At 38.3% G+C, this 17,270-nt stretch overlaps 1 protein-coding gene across 1 annotated transcript; it reads right to left on the reverse strand.

Moving 5' to 3' along the window:
• Positions 1-3,535: 3,535 nt before the first annotated feature.
• LOC108576668 (suppressor of tumorigenicity 14 protein homolog) lies at positions 3,536-15,041 on the reverse strand. The gene is made up of 9 exons (XM_017939710.1): positions 14,954-15,041; positions 13,276-13,726; positions 11,106-11,210; positions 10,149-10,366; positions 8,800-9,015; positions 7,593-7,757; positions 5,845-6,143; positions 4,316-4,472; positions 3,536-3,735 (listed from the first exon to the last, which is right to left on the reverse strand). Exons 1-9 carry the CDS (start codon positions 15,012-15,014, stop codon positions 3,548-3,550), a joined length of 1,860 nt encoding a protein of 619 aa, XP_017795199.1. The 5' UTR covers positions 15,015-15,041; the 3' UTR covers positions 3,536-3,547.
• Between the last annotated feature and the right edge of the window lie 2,229 nt (positions 15,042-17,270).

Raw genomic sequence — 17,270 nt, forward strand, 5'->3', positions numbered from 1 at the left:
ACTGCCTGCAGGGAAAAAGGGCAGCGGCCCACACAATACCGTACATAGCCATCGACGAGCGAACCAACGTTATTTTAATATCCGTCATTTTAATCACCTGTAATTTTTTACTCTTACACAATACTTAGTGAAATAAAAAAATTTGGTTTCGCTTGCATACGAAAAAGATTTTAGGGTTGTCATTTATAAAGTCACTAATCTAGAACAGAGAGCATTGAAACCCCGGACTTTTCTCTCTGAAACCCGGACACTTCTATTTCCTAGATCAATTACGATACTCCAAGATAAAAACTTCTTTCTTGCGTTTGCATTTAGACTGCTTCCAACGCGAACGCAACACTTGAAAATTGCTCCTAGAAAAACAGATGCATTGCTACATATGGTATATTAGCAGAGATGCGTCTGACGCGTGCTAGATCAACGCACAGATAACACGGATGATCGGTAGGATCTAACGGTTTGGACAGCAAACGAACATCGGAAAACCCGTATCACTAGAAAATCCGCTCGAACCGTCTCCGAACGCCTTAAAAACTAAGACAAATCCGGGGAAACCCGAACGGATGGCAACCCTAGTCATATTTGACCCAGCATCCGCCTATCCGCTGTCTGACAGTTAACTCTTTGCGATCGAACCCCGGGATATTCCCGGCAAGGCCTTGTGGACCTTTTGTCTGCAGAAACGGGGGGAAAAAAGAAGAATAATATGCACACAGCTTGAACAAACTCATTCGAATAAAATTGAGACGTTTTTTAGACGACAATTGACTGAGCGCGCGCTGTAAAAAAATAATTCCAACCAGTCGACTACCGTGCCTATGGAAAACACGACGACATAGAGTCAAAGGAAGCTCCATGAAAATAATAAATACAATTCGTTCAAATTTCGACAGACTTCTAACAGAAAAGTTCCTCCCTCCGCTGAAATGGAATCGAGCTGTTCCTCTTGCCTAACCCTTTGCGGTCCTATGTCGAGTCGGACTTAGGAATTTTTCCCTTCAGATATTATACAATGATAAATTATGCAGGATTGTAAGGAGAATTGAGAAATTGAAGGTGTTGTGAGAAAATCCGTCCCGAAGACGGTGAAGCGAGCACCTTGAAGCCAGGCCCAGCGCGCTCGGTGGGGGTGACTCCGCCCCTTTGGGCCTTTCCCTGGGACTGCTCGCGTAGGGGTGGACAGGGATCGGCAGGACGACGCGTACACACTCTTACCGAGACCTTCAACGTACACCTTTGCAAGCGACGTCCGATTAACGTAGACATAGATTCTGAGTGGAATATATTGTTGCGGAGGACGTAGATACTTTTAGTGAATTTTACGCCCACCTTACTCCGAGTTAGAGTACTTTCTGACAGCGTATTTTATAGAAATGGATTTATTTAACGTGGGTTAACTTGCTTAGCTACTCCGAGAGTACTTTCTGACAGCGTATTTTATAGAAATGGATTTATTTAACGTGGGTTAACTTGCTTAGATCGTCACCGAGCGACTCTCTAACCAAGACTGGCCTTCCGACTAGGAAAGCCCCTTTTTCCAGCCGTTGCCAAATGTGTGTCGTCAAGGGCCTCGAGGGCTGGTTGACGATGCTCGTGGCGTCGTAGTCCTCGTGCCCCATATCGCCCACTCTTATTACTGTAAACATCCGGGCTGGCCGCCCGAATGCCCGTCTCGGCGGTGCCCCCGAATTCTCTTACACGATAATAAATCATTCCTTCGTGCATTGATATTGCACCGAAACTTAATATTTCATAACTAATATTAAACAAAGACAAACTACACGGTACTGCCACACACTGGCCAAACTGGACTATTCGGACGGCAAAGGGTTACCGAGCGTTAATTTTCATTCTCTTCTTTTAAAAAGAAAAAGAAAATCGAGTTCCTCAGTGGGGCGAACTGATTAAAAAAATGCATCAACGGTAAACACATTTCGCGGTTCCATCTATCCACGAGGGGTTAGCAGAAGGGACATAGCCCGACGAAGTCGTAAAACAAAAGTCAGCTTGGATTACGGTGCAGAACGCCGTCGTAGATAATCTCGACACCGTTCGGGATATTCCTACGGGGGATACAATACATTCGGATGCCGGACAAAAAAGTTCACGTCGCGTCATAAATAACGGAGTTGCGATATAAATAACGAGCCGTTGCTAATTTAGATCCCCGGTCGGATAAAACCAATATCAAAGGTATTCGCTTCCAGCGGCCGTTTCGAGCGTTTCACCGCGTGGTCGACACGCTTTGTTGTACATCAAACAGGACTTTTTTCCGTTCGTTTTCGTTCTTTTTTTCGGGTGAATCATCGAAATGTCTTTGCGCGTTTGCGTTACGGCGCTGCTCGCGTTAAAACGTTTATCGCGGCCAGACTGAACGCGAAAGTTCAGCGAACATACATCGTCCGCGGTGTATGAAATTGCGTTTCTCGACCGTTCTATGCGGACAGGGTGTTTCCTGTAACTCGAGAACCTGAAGTATCTTCGTTTCCCTTTCGACGATACGAAGTAATTTTGGAGGAGGAAATTGAGTCTGCTTGAGAGGGCAAATTTTGCTTTGAAGTAACAATTCTCTTCAGGGTCACATCTTTCGAGATTTCGAGGTCATATTTTTTGAGATTACAAAGTTATATTTTTCGAGATTTAAAGGTCACATTTTTGCGAGATTTCAAGGTGACATTTTTCGAGATTTCAGGATCACATTTTTTCGAGATTTCAAGGTGAATTTTTCGAGATTTCAGGATCACATTTTTCGAGATTTCAAGGTGACATTTTTCGAGATTTCAGGGTCACATTTTTCGAGATTTCAAGGTCATCGTCATTTTTTTCAATGAAATGATACAATTTCGTTGTCATATTGTTACAGTTGACAACAAAACGAGTTCCACCGTGTGAAGATCATTTTAAAAAATGACAATGATCTTGAGAAGAATTATTTTATATAACCTTATATACAGGATGTTTCAATAAAAATTATTGTGCATTGAATGATTACTAATAAACACTCTGGAAATTCTTTATAGTCGGCACATTTAGTTTCTTCAATTTCTACGTGATCCTTTTTCTCATAAAATTGTCAAGCAAATTCAGAAAAAATCAATCGCTATCAAGTGTAACACTTTTATTCAAAAAGTATGAAATTTACAGCAATGAGAATATCACAAACATCTAGTATAATATCGACAATTAAACGTACGATTTGTATGAGATTGTGATAAAAATGGTTGCGAATATGCTGCGATAATGAAAATGCTCACATAACTTATCGAATTTATTTCAAAACATGCTTCCTTACTTGACAGTTTCTCGAGATCATTATACCTAAAAAATAAACGATATGAAGTGAAGATGTGTAAGAGATCTCGTGTGTAAGAGATAACGTTTAACAAACACATTCTCTATTGCTTCATCGGACAGCGGCCTTAGTATTTTCAACCGCGTCTCGTGTGTAAGAGATAACGTTTAACAAACACATTCTCTATTGCTTCATCGGACAGCGGCCTTTTACATTCGGCCACTGATCGATACCGTGAAAATTAGCGAGTGTTCTTCACGTGTTGACGTAAGCGGCTCGAATCCAATCTCGGAAGTAACCAGTCGAGGTGAATACCGTGTAAGAGCGATAATCACATCTGTTGGCCTTGACTGGGCTGACACTGACGATACCGCGCAGATACCAAATTCCTTCCATTTCGAAGCACAGACCTCCTCCACTGTCGCCGTCGCAAACGCTCGAGCCTAACGATTGAACAGTTCAGTGAGAAAAACGAGGCAAATCACTGTAGACAATTTTTTCTTTAATTTTTCGTTAGATTTTTCATTATTTTCATTTTCCTTTTCATTAACTTTTCACTAAATTTTTCATTAGAGTAACGCAGAATCCTTGACAAAATTAAAAAGAACGATTTGTTCTGGATGATTTTCCCTTCACTTCTTCGTGACGTCTAACTCAACTTCCTCGATTAGATTGCTCCTCACAGACGATATGATAGATTTGAACGGTAGCAAGATTAATTACTGGGAAACCCCGGATCATTGCGATTCTTGGAAAATATAAACGAGAATTTAATTCACCGTCAAACAAGCACGAATACTGCGAAATCTACACTGTTTGTAAAAAGAAAAATAAGCACCAAGTGTCTTATATCATCGATACTAAAAATTGAAGATTATTTGCTAACAGATTATTTCCTAAATTAGTTACTACATAGAAATCTGACGGAAGTCGAGACTTCTAATCACACAGATTAGAAAAGAAATGAAAATTGCATAATACCTTGCAACGTTACAACGCAACACGTGACGTAACACTACTCACCGTTCAATCGACCAGCGCAGAATTTGTCAGACGTAATGAATCCCCGAAACTCTTCAGGCACGGCTGACAGACACTGCCCGTAAGGTACAAACGGCATGTTTACCTCCTGCAGCGTCTCGCTGGGCACATCCTCGATCGTTTTGCCCCAGCCAACCGACTAGAACGAAGAAACCAACCGTGAAACCTTCCGCGACCAGTCCGTAGGTGTTACACCCGCGACAAAGGGATGTATAAAAAGGAGAAGATTTGAGAGGAGAACGAAACATCAGGAGGATAAATTAATTGCCGAGATGGAACATCGTCGCGAGCTAGCGCAACGGTCGTGGGAATTAATTACGGAAATATAATCCGACGTGACTTAATTAGCCAGCTGAAACCAGTCGCGGGGAAGGAGATGAAAGTGTGGAAGCTAGAGAATAAGTCTGGGCGTGAAAAAAAGCGTTCGAGCGATACTGAAGAATTAGACGAATTTGGACAAAATTATAAATGTATATTTGAAATCGTTCTGTCGATAAATCACGATTTCGATTTCATTTTTATTTTATTAACCCCTTAATGCTTCAGTACTGTGCTATGCTCTCTGTTTTATGGTGAAAATGTAGGTTATAGCATTGTAAATAAATGGGAGACTTATTTCTATACGCGTAGGAAATAATTAAAGAAATATAAAATTGAGGGTTTCTGGCATATCGAGTGGAGAAAATGTGAGCGTTAAAGGTAATACTTTGTTCTTAGGGTCCCTTCTATACCCCGATTTCCCCTATGTAAATGAGATCAAACTATTTTCAGTAATACCTGGTTCAGAGAATATTTTTGCATTTTTCATTCTTTCACAGAGTTAGATGCAAGCTATTGTACGGTGAAGAGATTCTTTCAATAATCAAAAATTTCAATTTCTTCTTTTTTTCTTTATTAATATCAAAATTATGATGTCTTGTTCTTTGTGTCCCTTTTTTACCACAGTTTCCCCTATGTAAATAAGATCAAACTGTTTAATTTAAGCTATTATACGGTGAAGAGGTTCTTTCAATAATCCAAAATTTCAATTTTTCCTTTTTCTATTAATATCAAAATTATGATATTTTTTATTCAACGAGTCCCCTCTTGCCCTAGTCTCCCCTATATAAATGAGACCAAACTGTATAATTTCTTTAATTTAAGCTATCATACGGTGAAGAGATTCCTTGCATAAACCAAATTTTCAATTTTTCCTTTTTCCATTAATATCAAAATTATGATATTTTTTATTCTTCGAGTCCCCTCTTGTCCTAGTCTCCCCTATATAAATGAGACCAAACTGTATAATTTCTTTAATTTAAGCTATCATACGGTGAAGAGATTCCTTGCATAAACCAAATTTTCAATTTTTCCTTTTTCTATTAATCTGAAAATTATATTTTCTTCTTAGTGTCCCTTTTCTACCCCAATCTCTTCTACGTTAACGAGTTCAAACTGACTCGAGTCACGTGTAGTTCAGCGTACAGTGAATGTTTTAATTAAAAAAAAAAAGAAAAACAAGGCTCTCTCACCTTTCCGTTCTGGCCCAATTCCAATTGCCTAGTCTCGTACACGTTGTCCCAGTCTATGCAGATCGGCCGTACCACTGTGGTTAACTCGAACGGTGTCTTCAATTTCAGAAGGGCTATGTCTTGGGCGAAATTCCCCTTCATGCCGATGTACCGCTCCGGCAACGAGATCTCGGCCAGCATCGATTTCTGCACGTAATTCTCGTTCGCGTCCCAACTGCGATAGTGCTTGCCCGCCGCCACCGCGTACTTCGATTTGTCCTTCAGTTTACCGTACACCTCGTCGTAGAAACAGTGAGCGGCTATCGAAATAATTTCCCTGTTGTTTTATCATTTAGAAGCGTTAATGGGAAACGGGGATTCTTATGGAGCATTCTTCGTGATCAATTTGTACGTACGAGCAGTTGATACTTTTTCTTCTTTCTGTTTTTGTTAACCCTGAGTAGGCAAATATATTTTTACACTTACAATTAGTAAGCAAACTGAGTACTTCGTGTCTAAATTTAATTTTTTTACTGTTTTAAGTTTTGAGGAAACCTGAACAAATTCTGGACTACTTGTCAGAGTGTTTACTATATTATACAATTGTTCGTTAAGTCAAATGTTTGAAACTTGTTTCAATAAAAATAGAAATTCGTTTTGGAGAAGTACAGGAGCGAAATTTTACTTGGATCGCCAAAGACCCAAATTGCCTACGGAGGGTTAACCCTCTATGGGCCCGTGTAACTTTCAAGTCACATACTAATATATCGTTATTTTATTAAATAATTGAACTCTTTTCCACAAGATGGCGTAAACGCCTTGTTGCACAATGTCTCCTTATTAACCAGTAACTTTCTTGATAACCGTTGTTACTTCAAAGTCACAATATGTATTCGTTATAATAAAATTGTTGAAACTGCTGAATTCATTGTTATTCTGTATTTATAGGACGATATTTCTTAATTTTACGTTACATACATTTTTTTATAGTCGAGAAAAAAATTCGGCCCATAGAGGGTTAATGTACATTTCGTTGTAGTTCAATTTTAATACGTATGATAACCTACATTTTTATTGTACACAGTGTTTCGAAGCTAAATCACTATTTCAGCCGTTGGATTTCATGATTCTTACGGAGATAAATGTACTCATGACTCGTATTTGAAAAGTTGATTTGAAAAATGATATTTTTGAAATTTTTAAAAAAATTGGTACGTGTAAATGAAGAATAAATGAATATTACTTAAACCTATATTTAGCATATTTAGAAGTACGTATTATTCGCAATGCAAATATTCTTTAAATGGAAAAAAGTGTTTCCTTAAATTTCGCTTTTGCAAGTAAACGAAAATAATTCTGAGCGCAGCAACCCTTACGAAACCATAAGCTGGACGTTAAGCGAACTGAACATTCCCCATGCCCGAACCAATAAATGCCAGTAATTTTCAAGGAAAATCAAAAGTGAGGAAAATGAGCACGAAGGGAAAATGGTTAATAAATGTTAAAAAATGAATTTTAACTAGGACAGCAGAGCGGCGGTTTCTGTTGTAATGAAAAGCAGTAATCAGAAAGAGGTTAGTTTCTATGCCGTTTGTTGGAATCACCTTAACATTCTCGAAACATTTGCTCTATTAACCGAGTGAAGGAAAAAAGGAGAGAAAGAAAGAGAGACAGAGAGAACGAAGCGCGAAACAGCTTATGAAACGTAACAGCGAGTTGCAAGCTCGCGTGACTCTGAAGCAAAAATTAATTTTCTCAAACGAAATTACCTGATACGACTAGATTGCTGCTTATGAGAGTGCCTCCGCAAATTTGCTCGTAATTGTTTTTCGCTTTTTCGTTGTAAATACCGACGTGCCACGGAAATACACCGAGCTTGGCCTCGAATCCGTGCACGACCAGCGCGTTACCCTGTGAAATGGCTATTCCACACTCTGACGAAGCATAATGGAACAAATTAGAGGCTGAACATATCCATGAACCTTCGTTAAAAAAAAAACTTTACTAGAGGAGCAAAGAACGGTAATTCGAAAAATGCGCTATTCTTTTCAATATCCTAGAAAGCTAACGCGATAAGGAAAAGAAGAAGTCAGAGAGATTAGAGTGAGGTGAGTGAGGAACGTCGTTACCCTGTTTGCACCTCAATTTATTAAAGTACAAATTTATGGTCGTACGGGCGTGCAATCGGCCGAGGAAATACAATCGTTTATTTTGTTACTCGTCCTGGCGGCAGCGGTTCGGCGGGTACGTCGCGATGGTCGGTAAAGGAAAAACTGTCCGGAGGTGTAGGCGTACTGGGTTTTTATATTGTTAGGGCAGGGAGAGAGGAGTAGCGATAAATAAAGATAGAAACGGAAAATTTGCAGAAAGCGGGGCCGTTCGTCCTCGTGCGAACCTGGATGCCACATGTTCGCTTCTTAGGCCACTCGAGGACGAAGGCAAGTCCTTAACCCGGGGAGAGACAAAAGAACGGAAACTAAAATCTGAAGGAGTTGGAAAAGAGAAAGTTCGCGTGGAAGAATAGAACGAGGTTCGGTAAGGATTTGTTGACGACGACAAGAGTACCCGCCACAAGAGGATATTTAAAAATATATATATATTGATTTGGGAATCTCCTGTAAAAATTAAAGTTTCGTGAAAAATTGGGGTATTTGAAACAAGAAAATTAATTAGTTTGTATATTTCTCGTGAAAATGAAAGATCGACAGGGAAGAAAAGTGAGAACGATTAAGATATCGAAAAGAATATATTGATTTGCATATGTCTCGTAAATATTAAAAAATAAAAAAAACTAGTTTGTATGACTTTTATAAAAATTAATATTCGACAAAGCGCGTAAAATAACAATTTCTTGATCGTCCCGTTTATCTCGCGAATATATCAAGATTTCACGTACGAATTGTTCTTTGCTCTATTTAGAAAGTTAGCTGAATTCAGCCGGAACGAAGCAAGATACGCAAAATCATCGTTACATACCTGGAAGACAACGGAAGAGAGGACGGTCCCATAATCCTTCTTCGAGACAAGTGACTGCGCGATACCCTGGGTCATTCGTCACGGGCAATTTGTAGGACGATTTGCACGACAAAGTCGCCACCGTTCCCGGTTTAATTCGATCGGTGCAAGACACTTCGTTCCCCTGGTAAGCGCATAAAATATTCACCGTGGAGCTGCTCAACGGAGAACACGTTTCTGTCGCAATGAAATTAAAAAAATAAAGAAAAACAATCAGACAACAAATAAATGATCATTTCTGTGAAATCTTGGCGCGATTTTTCTCTCGTCAGATAAACGATAAAAGCTGCACAAATGTGGGTGTAATTTTTTTTTATATTTATCATTATTTCTTTTTACCTGTGTTTATAGTTATTGTTATAAAATATATTGCTGTTGAACTTGTTATCAAGTGTTATACAACCACAAAAGACAGTAGGTTCCGTAACATTAAAAAAAAAAAATGTTCAATTGGATCTCGCGTATTTATGCCTCGTTTATTCGAATTGAATTATCGTAGAACAGCAGATGCGTAGTTTAATGAACATTTTATTAAAATACTATTGTATCGATTACGTTGAAAATTTGATCATACATACTGGTGTCACGCGATACTCAATTATGTACATTATAGCTAAAAGAGCTGGGGCATGAAAACTTCAATGAACACCGGATAATAATCAATAATCCAAATAATGCACCGGGCAATAACTCGGTAATTAATCAATTAATTCAGGGAAATACCAGCGAATTACATAAATTATATAATCCTGTTCAATTATTAATTCAGACGGTGTGTACGAACACACTCGAGTTTCGGAATCAATTTTAGGAAAATCGATGGCTATTATCCGAGCGGGGAAATTATCGGTAAAAGAAAGAATCGGTGAATCTCCATTATTCGAACGCACTTGTATCCTCGCATATTTTATATAAAATAAAACTCTCCGTGACCGTTGAAAGAGAAAACATTCAATTTCCCGCCAACGTGAAATATTAATTAACCATTCGCTTCGTCGTTGGTAGGAAAAATAAATCGTACGTAAAATTTGAAATAAAGCTTCTCGCATAAATCAACGAAACAAAATTAAACGATTCTTGGAAAAAACATAAATAAACAAATTACACGTAAAATCCCGAGTAAAATTCATAATTTCTCGCATAAATCGTATGTGACAATTATGGAAGTTGAACGATCCCCGAAAAATCTCAGCCATAAATGGCCAATTGGACGTGTAGATACTTTTCGAGTGGAGAATACAACGTTACACAGGTTTGGAAATAAAACGATGTTCGCTAATTCGAGAAAATAAGTTGGCAAATGGACTTACTGAGACACGAGGGCATGTTGTGCCATTTGTCGTTGACGCAAACAGGAACGGAGCTTCCTTTCAAAACGTAATTGTTCCGACAGGTGTAAGTCAGAATGCTGTTACTGGGAACTTTATCCCCGGGACGCATCGAGCAAGGTTTACCGCAACCACCCAGCTCGTAACTTCCACCTTCAGGTTGTTCGGGTAGGACGCAGCCAGATTCGTTTTCCGGTGTTCTGCGATGTCCAGCGGGAATAAATAACGGTGTTGCAGTTAAACGCGTTCAAGTAAAAGAATAATTGAATTCTTAGACGTTCCTCTGATTGTGACACGATCGTCGCGGTTTTCGCGATTTTTCTCAGGAAAGCTTCGAGAAACTTTATTATTTCATGCTTTTTGGTGTTTCGCGAGCGTTATGTTCGTGATAGAATTATGTTCGCGAGTATTACGTTCTCCGCGATTTTTTCACGAAACGTTAGAGAAACTTAATTATTTTATATTTTTTGGTATCTTTCATTTTTCTTTTTCTTTTTCTTAATATTTAGTTATTTAGCCCTTCCTCTGATTATGTTCGTGATGGAATTATGTTCGCGAATGTTATTCTCTCCGCGATTTTTTCACGAAACATTCCAGAAACTTAAGTATCTTATATTTCTTTGCATCTTTCATTTTTTCTTTTTTTATATTTATTTATTTAGCCCTTCCTCTGATTATGTTCGTGATGGAATTATGTTCGCGAATATTACGTTCTCCGCGATTTTTTCACGAAACGTTAGAGAAACTTAACTATCTTATATTTCTCGGTATCTTTCATATTTCTTCTTTTACATTTATTTATTTACCCCTTCCTCTGATTATGTTCGTAAATGTTATGTTCTCCGCGATTTTTTCACGAAACACTCGAGAAACTGAACTATTTCACGTTTCTTTCCTTTTTCTACACTTATTTATTGCTAAAATGAAGAATTAACTTACGTAGGACAGTCGAGTTCATCGCTTGAATCGCGACAATCTGGTCTGTTGTCGCACCTCGCAGCCTTCGGCAAACATTCGTTGCTTCTACAACGGAACTCGTTTTTCCTGTTTTCGAAATGACAACAAACGTTGATTACATGTTTGAAGACGCTGTATGCGAGGTGTTTCGCTGATTGTACCGTTTCCACTCGCGCGATGTCGGCGAGGTGGAAAAGGGACGGTAAGAAAATTCGGATCATTTGTTTAAAATCTCTTGCCACCTTAACTATCTTAATATCCGGTATATTTATAATTTTACAGAAGATTCTCTATCTATTTTTTTACGAAAACTTTAACTTCAAGCTAGAATAATTTCCCTACCTAATCACTTTAACCCTTTCAGGCTCGAGATAACTATCTATCGTTACAACTGTTACTTTCGAAAATGCTCTCATCGCATTTCATCGTAAAATTGTAATTATTTTCAAATCAAGACAACAGGAAACAATCGTCTACAATATATTTGCATCGATACTTATTTCTTCGTTCTTGAATTAAACGTACTCGCGTTAAAAATAAATTACGAATATTACCGTCGGCTGCATTTTCACGTTTTCATTAATTTTTCGCATTTTATTTAAAATTGACGCGAAAATAGAGACGCGAATGATTGAAAATCATACTGATGCATTCTAACGTTGCCTGACTTTCAATCGACAGCGATATTTTACTCGTGCACAGCGCGAAAGTAAAATAATAAATTGTACGTATCAGAAGGGCGTATATGTACGCTCTTTATAAGTGACCATTTTTACAGCGCGCGGATAATACATGCTCTTCGTAACGAAAGGGTTGAAGATTTCATCGTTTCTGTCGCAAAAATCCTTCAAGCTCTTCAGCCCCCTAAAAGTCATTGCTCCTGAAAAGGTTAATTCAGCTAGATTAACCTTTTACTTCCCTGCTACATACTTTCAGCAAATCGCGGACGTAAAAGATGGTTTTTTCGGGATTCGCACGTCGGAATAAAAAATGATCCGGTGGAAAGCGAAATCGTGCAGCAGCGATGTCGGATCCCCGCATGTCAGTTAAAACAAAGCGAAGCTAACGATTCGCAATCAAGCTACAATACGTACACTTGTTTCCATCGCCACTTCCCTGGGAACAGATCGTATTCCCTGGATCGAGTTTCCATCAGTAGCTTCGGACCGGGCGCGCGTTTGTCACTTTTAGTTAACCGAAATTCATTAGGACAGTTCGAATTGACGAAGTATTTCATACCTGGAATATCGCATAACTGCCTCTCGATTACTGGGAAACGCATTTTCCAAAACGCAATCCCACGGTTCGCGATATCGGTACATCGTATCGTATTTAATCGATACCTGCCCGTTTTATTGTTCATCTATTTACCGTACGCGCGCACCTGTACGTTTTACTCATTAACGCGATTCCTCCGAATTACAACCGACAAATGGTTCATTTACCAGGGGAAATGACTTCGTTTTAGACTGTTAACGATAAATTTATGGCGGCAAATTAATTATTGATTCGATCATGCTATAGCGAACGTAGACGTGATATTGAAAAGGGGGCGATTGAAAAATTTGCGTTTATTTAAGCGGGAGTGTTCCGACGAAAGGTGGATTTGCTAATCAATTGTCTCGTCTTATCTTCGAATTTGCCAGAGTGTTAGAATTTTCCTCAGATATTATGTGCTGCTTTATTTTATAATTGCCTTTTTCTCACTGACGACGAGATTTATTAGTTTGTTAAATTTAATACTAATCACGTACAGCGATCGAATGGAGTTTTTTAGTGAGTCGCACTTTAGACGAATATGACAGAAAAGATCAAATATTCGAACGATGGCCATATGTGAGAAATATGCGAAAATAGCAAAGTATGTGAAATAACGCGAAAAATAACAAATGTGTTCTTGTACTTTCCTGCATTTCTAAAGCGAAACAAATTAAACTCCTAATACAAGACACATGAACCACGGAAACATAAAGTTTCTACTTCCATAAAACACTTTCTAAGCCTAGAGTTCTAACTAAAACTTATATTCAACAAACAAGAGACCTTTGAACAAGAATCGCTAGAAAAAATAGCGTAGTTAGGCGTCCATATTGTAAACCCAAACTCTCAACACTCTATTAAACCATAAGCTAATCTAAATATATTTTCTCACCTGCATTTAATTTCCTCAGGAGGTTGCGTTCTATCGATTTCGTCACGATCATCAGGTCTATCACCATCAAAAGGTCTCTCTCCTGGCCCTCCTGGCCCTCCTGGCCTTCCTGGTCTATAATCATCGTCGTAGTCCAAATTCGGCGGCCTTCCTGGGCCCTTCCCAGGTTTATTGAAACCAGGAGGACTGCCTGGAGGACCGCCCGGATGCCCGCCGGGAGGACCGTCCGGAGGACCTCCGCCGAATAAACCAGGAGGACCGCCTCCGCTTAATCCTGGAGGACCTCCGCCGGATAATCCCGGCGGCCGGCCACCAGGAGGGCCTCTTTTATCGTTGAAATTCGGCTGTCCGCCGTATCTGTTGCCTCCATGGCCGGGAGGGCCGCGATCGTCGTTCTTCGCCCATGGCGGGTCCGGGCTTCTCTTCACGCGAGCGTCAGCCTGATCGACCACTAGCGAGGTGCAAACAATTGCATCGTGACAATGAATTTCTGGACGTTATCGCGAGGATATTATTGTCGTTCCGAGGTGCAATCGGTTCCGTCACGCGAATCTCTGCCGGAAGAAGCATAGGTTTCGAAAGAACGCGGTATAGACAGAGCGTAGCCATTAGTCCGCGGAACGATCTGGTTTAGTAACGAGGATGATAGTTTATCAAAAATATCAAATTTGCTTTTTAACACATTGCCTAACTGAAAATTTCGATTTTGTTTTTAACTTTGCTGATTTATGCTGGATCTCAATACAAGTATCAGACAATTTCCTTTTTTTGCTGTTTTTTAAAACACCTTTCAAAGATTAATATGTGTTCTCCTGTTTTCCTGTAGGTATATCTTGAAAATTATTGCAGATGTGAAGAAATTGCTAGAATGAAAATTTAGCGTATAGTTTTGGATTTGACAAGATCAAAATTTTTGAAAATAAAAATCTTTCTGATCAGTCAGCAATGTGTTAGAAACGAAGATGTTAGGTAGATTAGATTACAACGCTTATTTGAGAAACAGTTAGTCCCCTTTTAGCTTAGATGAGATTCTACCAATTTTTTGCAGAGAGAAAATATGCAAAGTATTGTAAAAATAGGTGGTGAAACGTAAAACTTTTTTATTGAAAATAAAAGAATCGCTAAGAATGATTTCTAAAAACTGTCTTTAAAAGTGTCCCACAAAATCCTACAAATTTTCTACCCAAAACAGTACAATTTTCTATACAATGCAGATAGTACATCACACCAATGTAAGAACTTTCAACTAAAACCTTGAAATATTCATATAAATCGAACACCAGAGTACCGAAGTGACTAAGTGACCTACATCTGTCAGTCCTTACAAATGAAACTCTCGACTCATCTAAAATGGAACATTCCAAATGTTCATATCTCCTATTACAATCTCCAAAACGTCCAGAACACACTTTCAAATTTTCACCACCCATTTCCAAAGTTGTCCACAGTAACGTATCAACCGTTGTGTAACACCTTTCAATCTCTCCAACCCTCGCGAAACCTCGCCAATTCCCATTAACAAACAGAACTTTTTCAAACTGCCACCGCGTTGCGGACTCGCGAAAGCTATCCAAGAAGAAGAAACCCTCGGTGCACACGCCATGCACTCGTTCCTTTTTGCTCGTGGTTCGACGACAGGCCAGCTAGGTGGAAATCGAGCGTAATACAGGCTACTCACGCGACGCCGATAAAACGATCAGCAAAGGGCAGGCCACCGAAAGTGCAACACGCGCGTTCATAACTGCGTTAACGCCGCGACACCATAACGATAGTCGAAGAATGACTGACCGCGCTACGTCGGCGATCGTGAAACCTCCACGGCCACTTGGAATGCCCCTCGATGACACCGGGAGCCGCGAGAAGACGAAAAAGACCGTGGAAACCGGTTATCAAACCGAACCAACCGATTTACGCTTCGAGATAGCCTACTCGATGACCATGGACGTATCAACTTATCGTTCAAATTGTTCGACTGTATAGGAGGAAAAAGGGGATTTTTGAGGATGACCTTCGTTTCAGGATCTTTGCTAACGTTTTTCGATGGAGTTTCCTGGTTTTTGGTGACATTTTTTGGTCCTTTCTTTGAGAAGAGTTCATTTCTCTTTGAATTGATTCTTTTTGTTTTTCGATGGAGTATCTTGGTTTTTGGTGACATTTTTTGGTCCTTTCTTTGAGAAGAGATCATTTCTCTTTGAATTGATTCTTTTTGTTTTTCGATGGAGTTTCCTGGCTTCTGGTGACATTTTTTGGTCCTTTCTTTGAGAAGAGTTCATTTCTGCTTGAATTGATTCTTTTGGATACTATTTTTGTGTGTAGGTACTTTGGTTTATACCTTTTTATAGGTAAGCTTGCTAGTTTTCTTCGTTGATGAGAGAAAAATTGTAGTCGGATAGGATTTTACATTTTGATACCAGGAGCAGTTATTATTAAAAAATTGGCCAATAAAGTGCAAATTATGTTACATTAATTGTTCAAATTTACAATTTTGTAATATTATTTACTGGAAAGGAATAAAAATTTTCGTCAAAATGTGTTGTTAAAAATATTAAAATATAGTTTACAAAAATATCGAATATCCATGATGAAAAATTTCCTACAGAAAGTTTCACGTTACTTGCATACTTTTCACTAACAAGAATACAACCTTTCCTTAACATTGTATTATTCCCAAAATATGAAAAGGGTGTCTTGCAAAAATGTCGAATAACCAGGTGGAAGAGGTAAAATCTAGGTTTTCGTTAATGAAAACTTTCGTACAGACAATTCTCCGTGTGTATTTCACATACTTGCTTATCATACGATTCATAATGTAACGAGAATGTTATACCGAGAACAGGTTTGTCCAGAAGAGAAGAGCACAAGGATGACCTCATCGACAAAATTTTATTCCATTTCAGTGAAATACATCGCAATACCGATCGCTACGTTTGTCTACGATCGAAACTGTTATTTATCGCGTGTTACACGCTTCCACAGAAGTTATTAATTCTGAATGAAATTGTTCGAAGGTGCTACGGAATTCATTGCGCAAGACAGATTGCGATTAGACGTCACGTAATTGTCTACGCGAATCCGTATCTCTGTTACATCATATCTACATCCGTTTCTATGCGTGAGTTTATAGACGTGTTCGGGCTTAATGGTTGTAGAATTCAACGCAGTCATCGCGATCATTACGTCTGCTTGAAAATATTGCGAACATTTCGTTGCAAAAGAATAACAACGAACATTTGACGATTTAAATGAAATAAATAAAAAAATTTGTTGAGAAGCTATGTTAATAGAGATTAATTTCTTTTGAGAGATCGTATTAATAAATACTGAATTTTTGAGAGATCGTATTAGTATAGATTAATATTTTTTGAGAGATCGAAATTAATAAAGATTAATATTTTTTGAGAGATCGTATTAGTATAGATTAATATTTTTTGAGAGATCGAAATTAATAAAGATTTATCTTTTGAGAGATTACATTAATAAAGATTAATATTTTTTGAGAGATCGAAATTAATAAAGATTTATTTTTTGAGAGATCGTATTAGTATAGATTAATATTTTTTGAGAGATCGAAATTAATAAAGATTAATATTTTTTGAGAGATCGTATTAGTATAGATTAATATTTTTTGAGAGATCGAAATTAATAAAGATTAATCTTTTGAGAGATCGTATTAATTAAGATCGATACCTTTTGAGAGATCATACTAATAAAGATTAATATCTTTTGAGAAACTTTTGAGGAACTTTTGAGAATATTAGTAAAGATGTTTGCGACCACAGTAGATTCAAATCTTATTTTATTTTACACAATTTCTGTCCAAATCGACACAAGTCAGATCAGTTTCTGTCTGTAATTAATTTACCATTTCTGGCACGAAAGGACTAAAATTATTAATTCTTTTACCTTCCATATTTAATACATGTAAAATCATTATTTTGGAAGAACGGTGCGTTAAATTTAAATAATATAAAATTTAAATATTGTAATATAATATA

The sequence above is a fragment of the Habropoda laboriosa genome, unplaced genomic scaffold, assembly GCF_001263275.1.
Source record: "Habropoda laboriosa isolate 0110345459 unplaced genomic scaffold, ASM126327v1 scaffold434, whole genome shotgun sequence".
Classification (NCBI taxonomy): domain Eukaryota; kingdom Metazoa; phylum Arthropoda; class Insecta; order Hymenoptera; family Apidae; genus Habropoda; species Habropoda laboriosa.

What these genes read in the sequence shown, in the direction of transcription:
- LOC108576668 (XM_017939710.1), bottom strand. Translation starts at nt 15,014, where the DNA reads ATGAACGCGCGTGTTGCACTTTCGGTGGCCTGCCCTTTGCTGATCGTT. An exon ending in TCTCTTCCGTTGTCTTCCAG is followed by an intron (nt 7,758 to 8,799) that starts GTATGTAACGAT and finishes ATGCTTCGTCAG; the next exon opens with AGTGTGGAATAGCCATTTCA. An exon ending in CAGCAATCTAGTCGTATCAG is followed by an intron (nt 6,144 to 7,592) that starts GTAATTTCGTTT and finishes TTATTTCGATAG; the next exon opens with CCGCTCACTGTTTCTACGAC.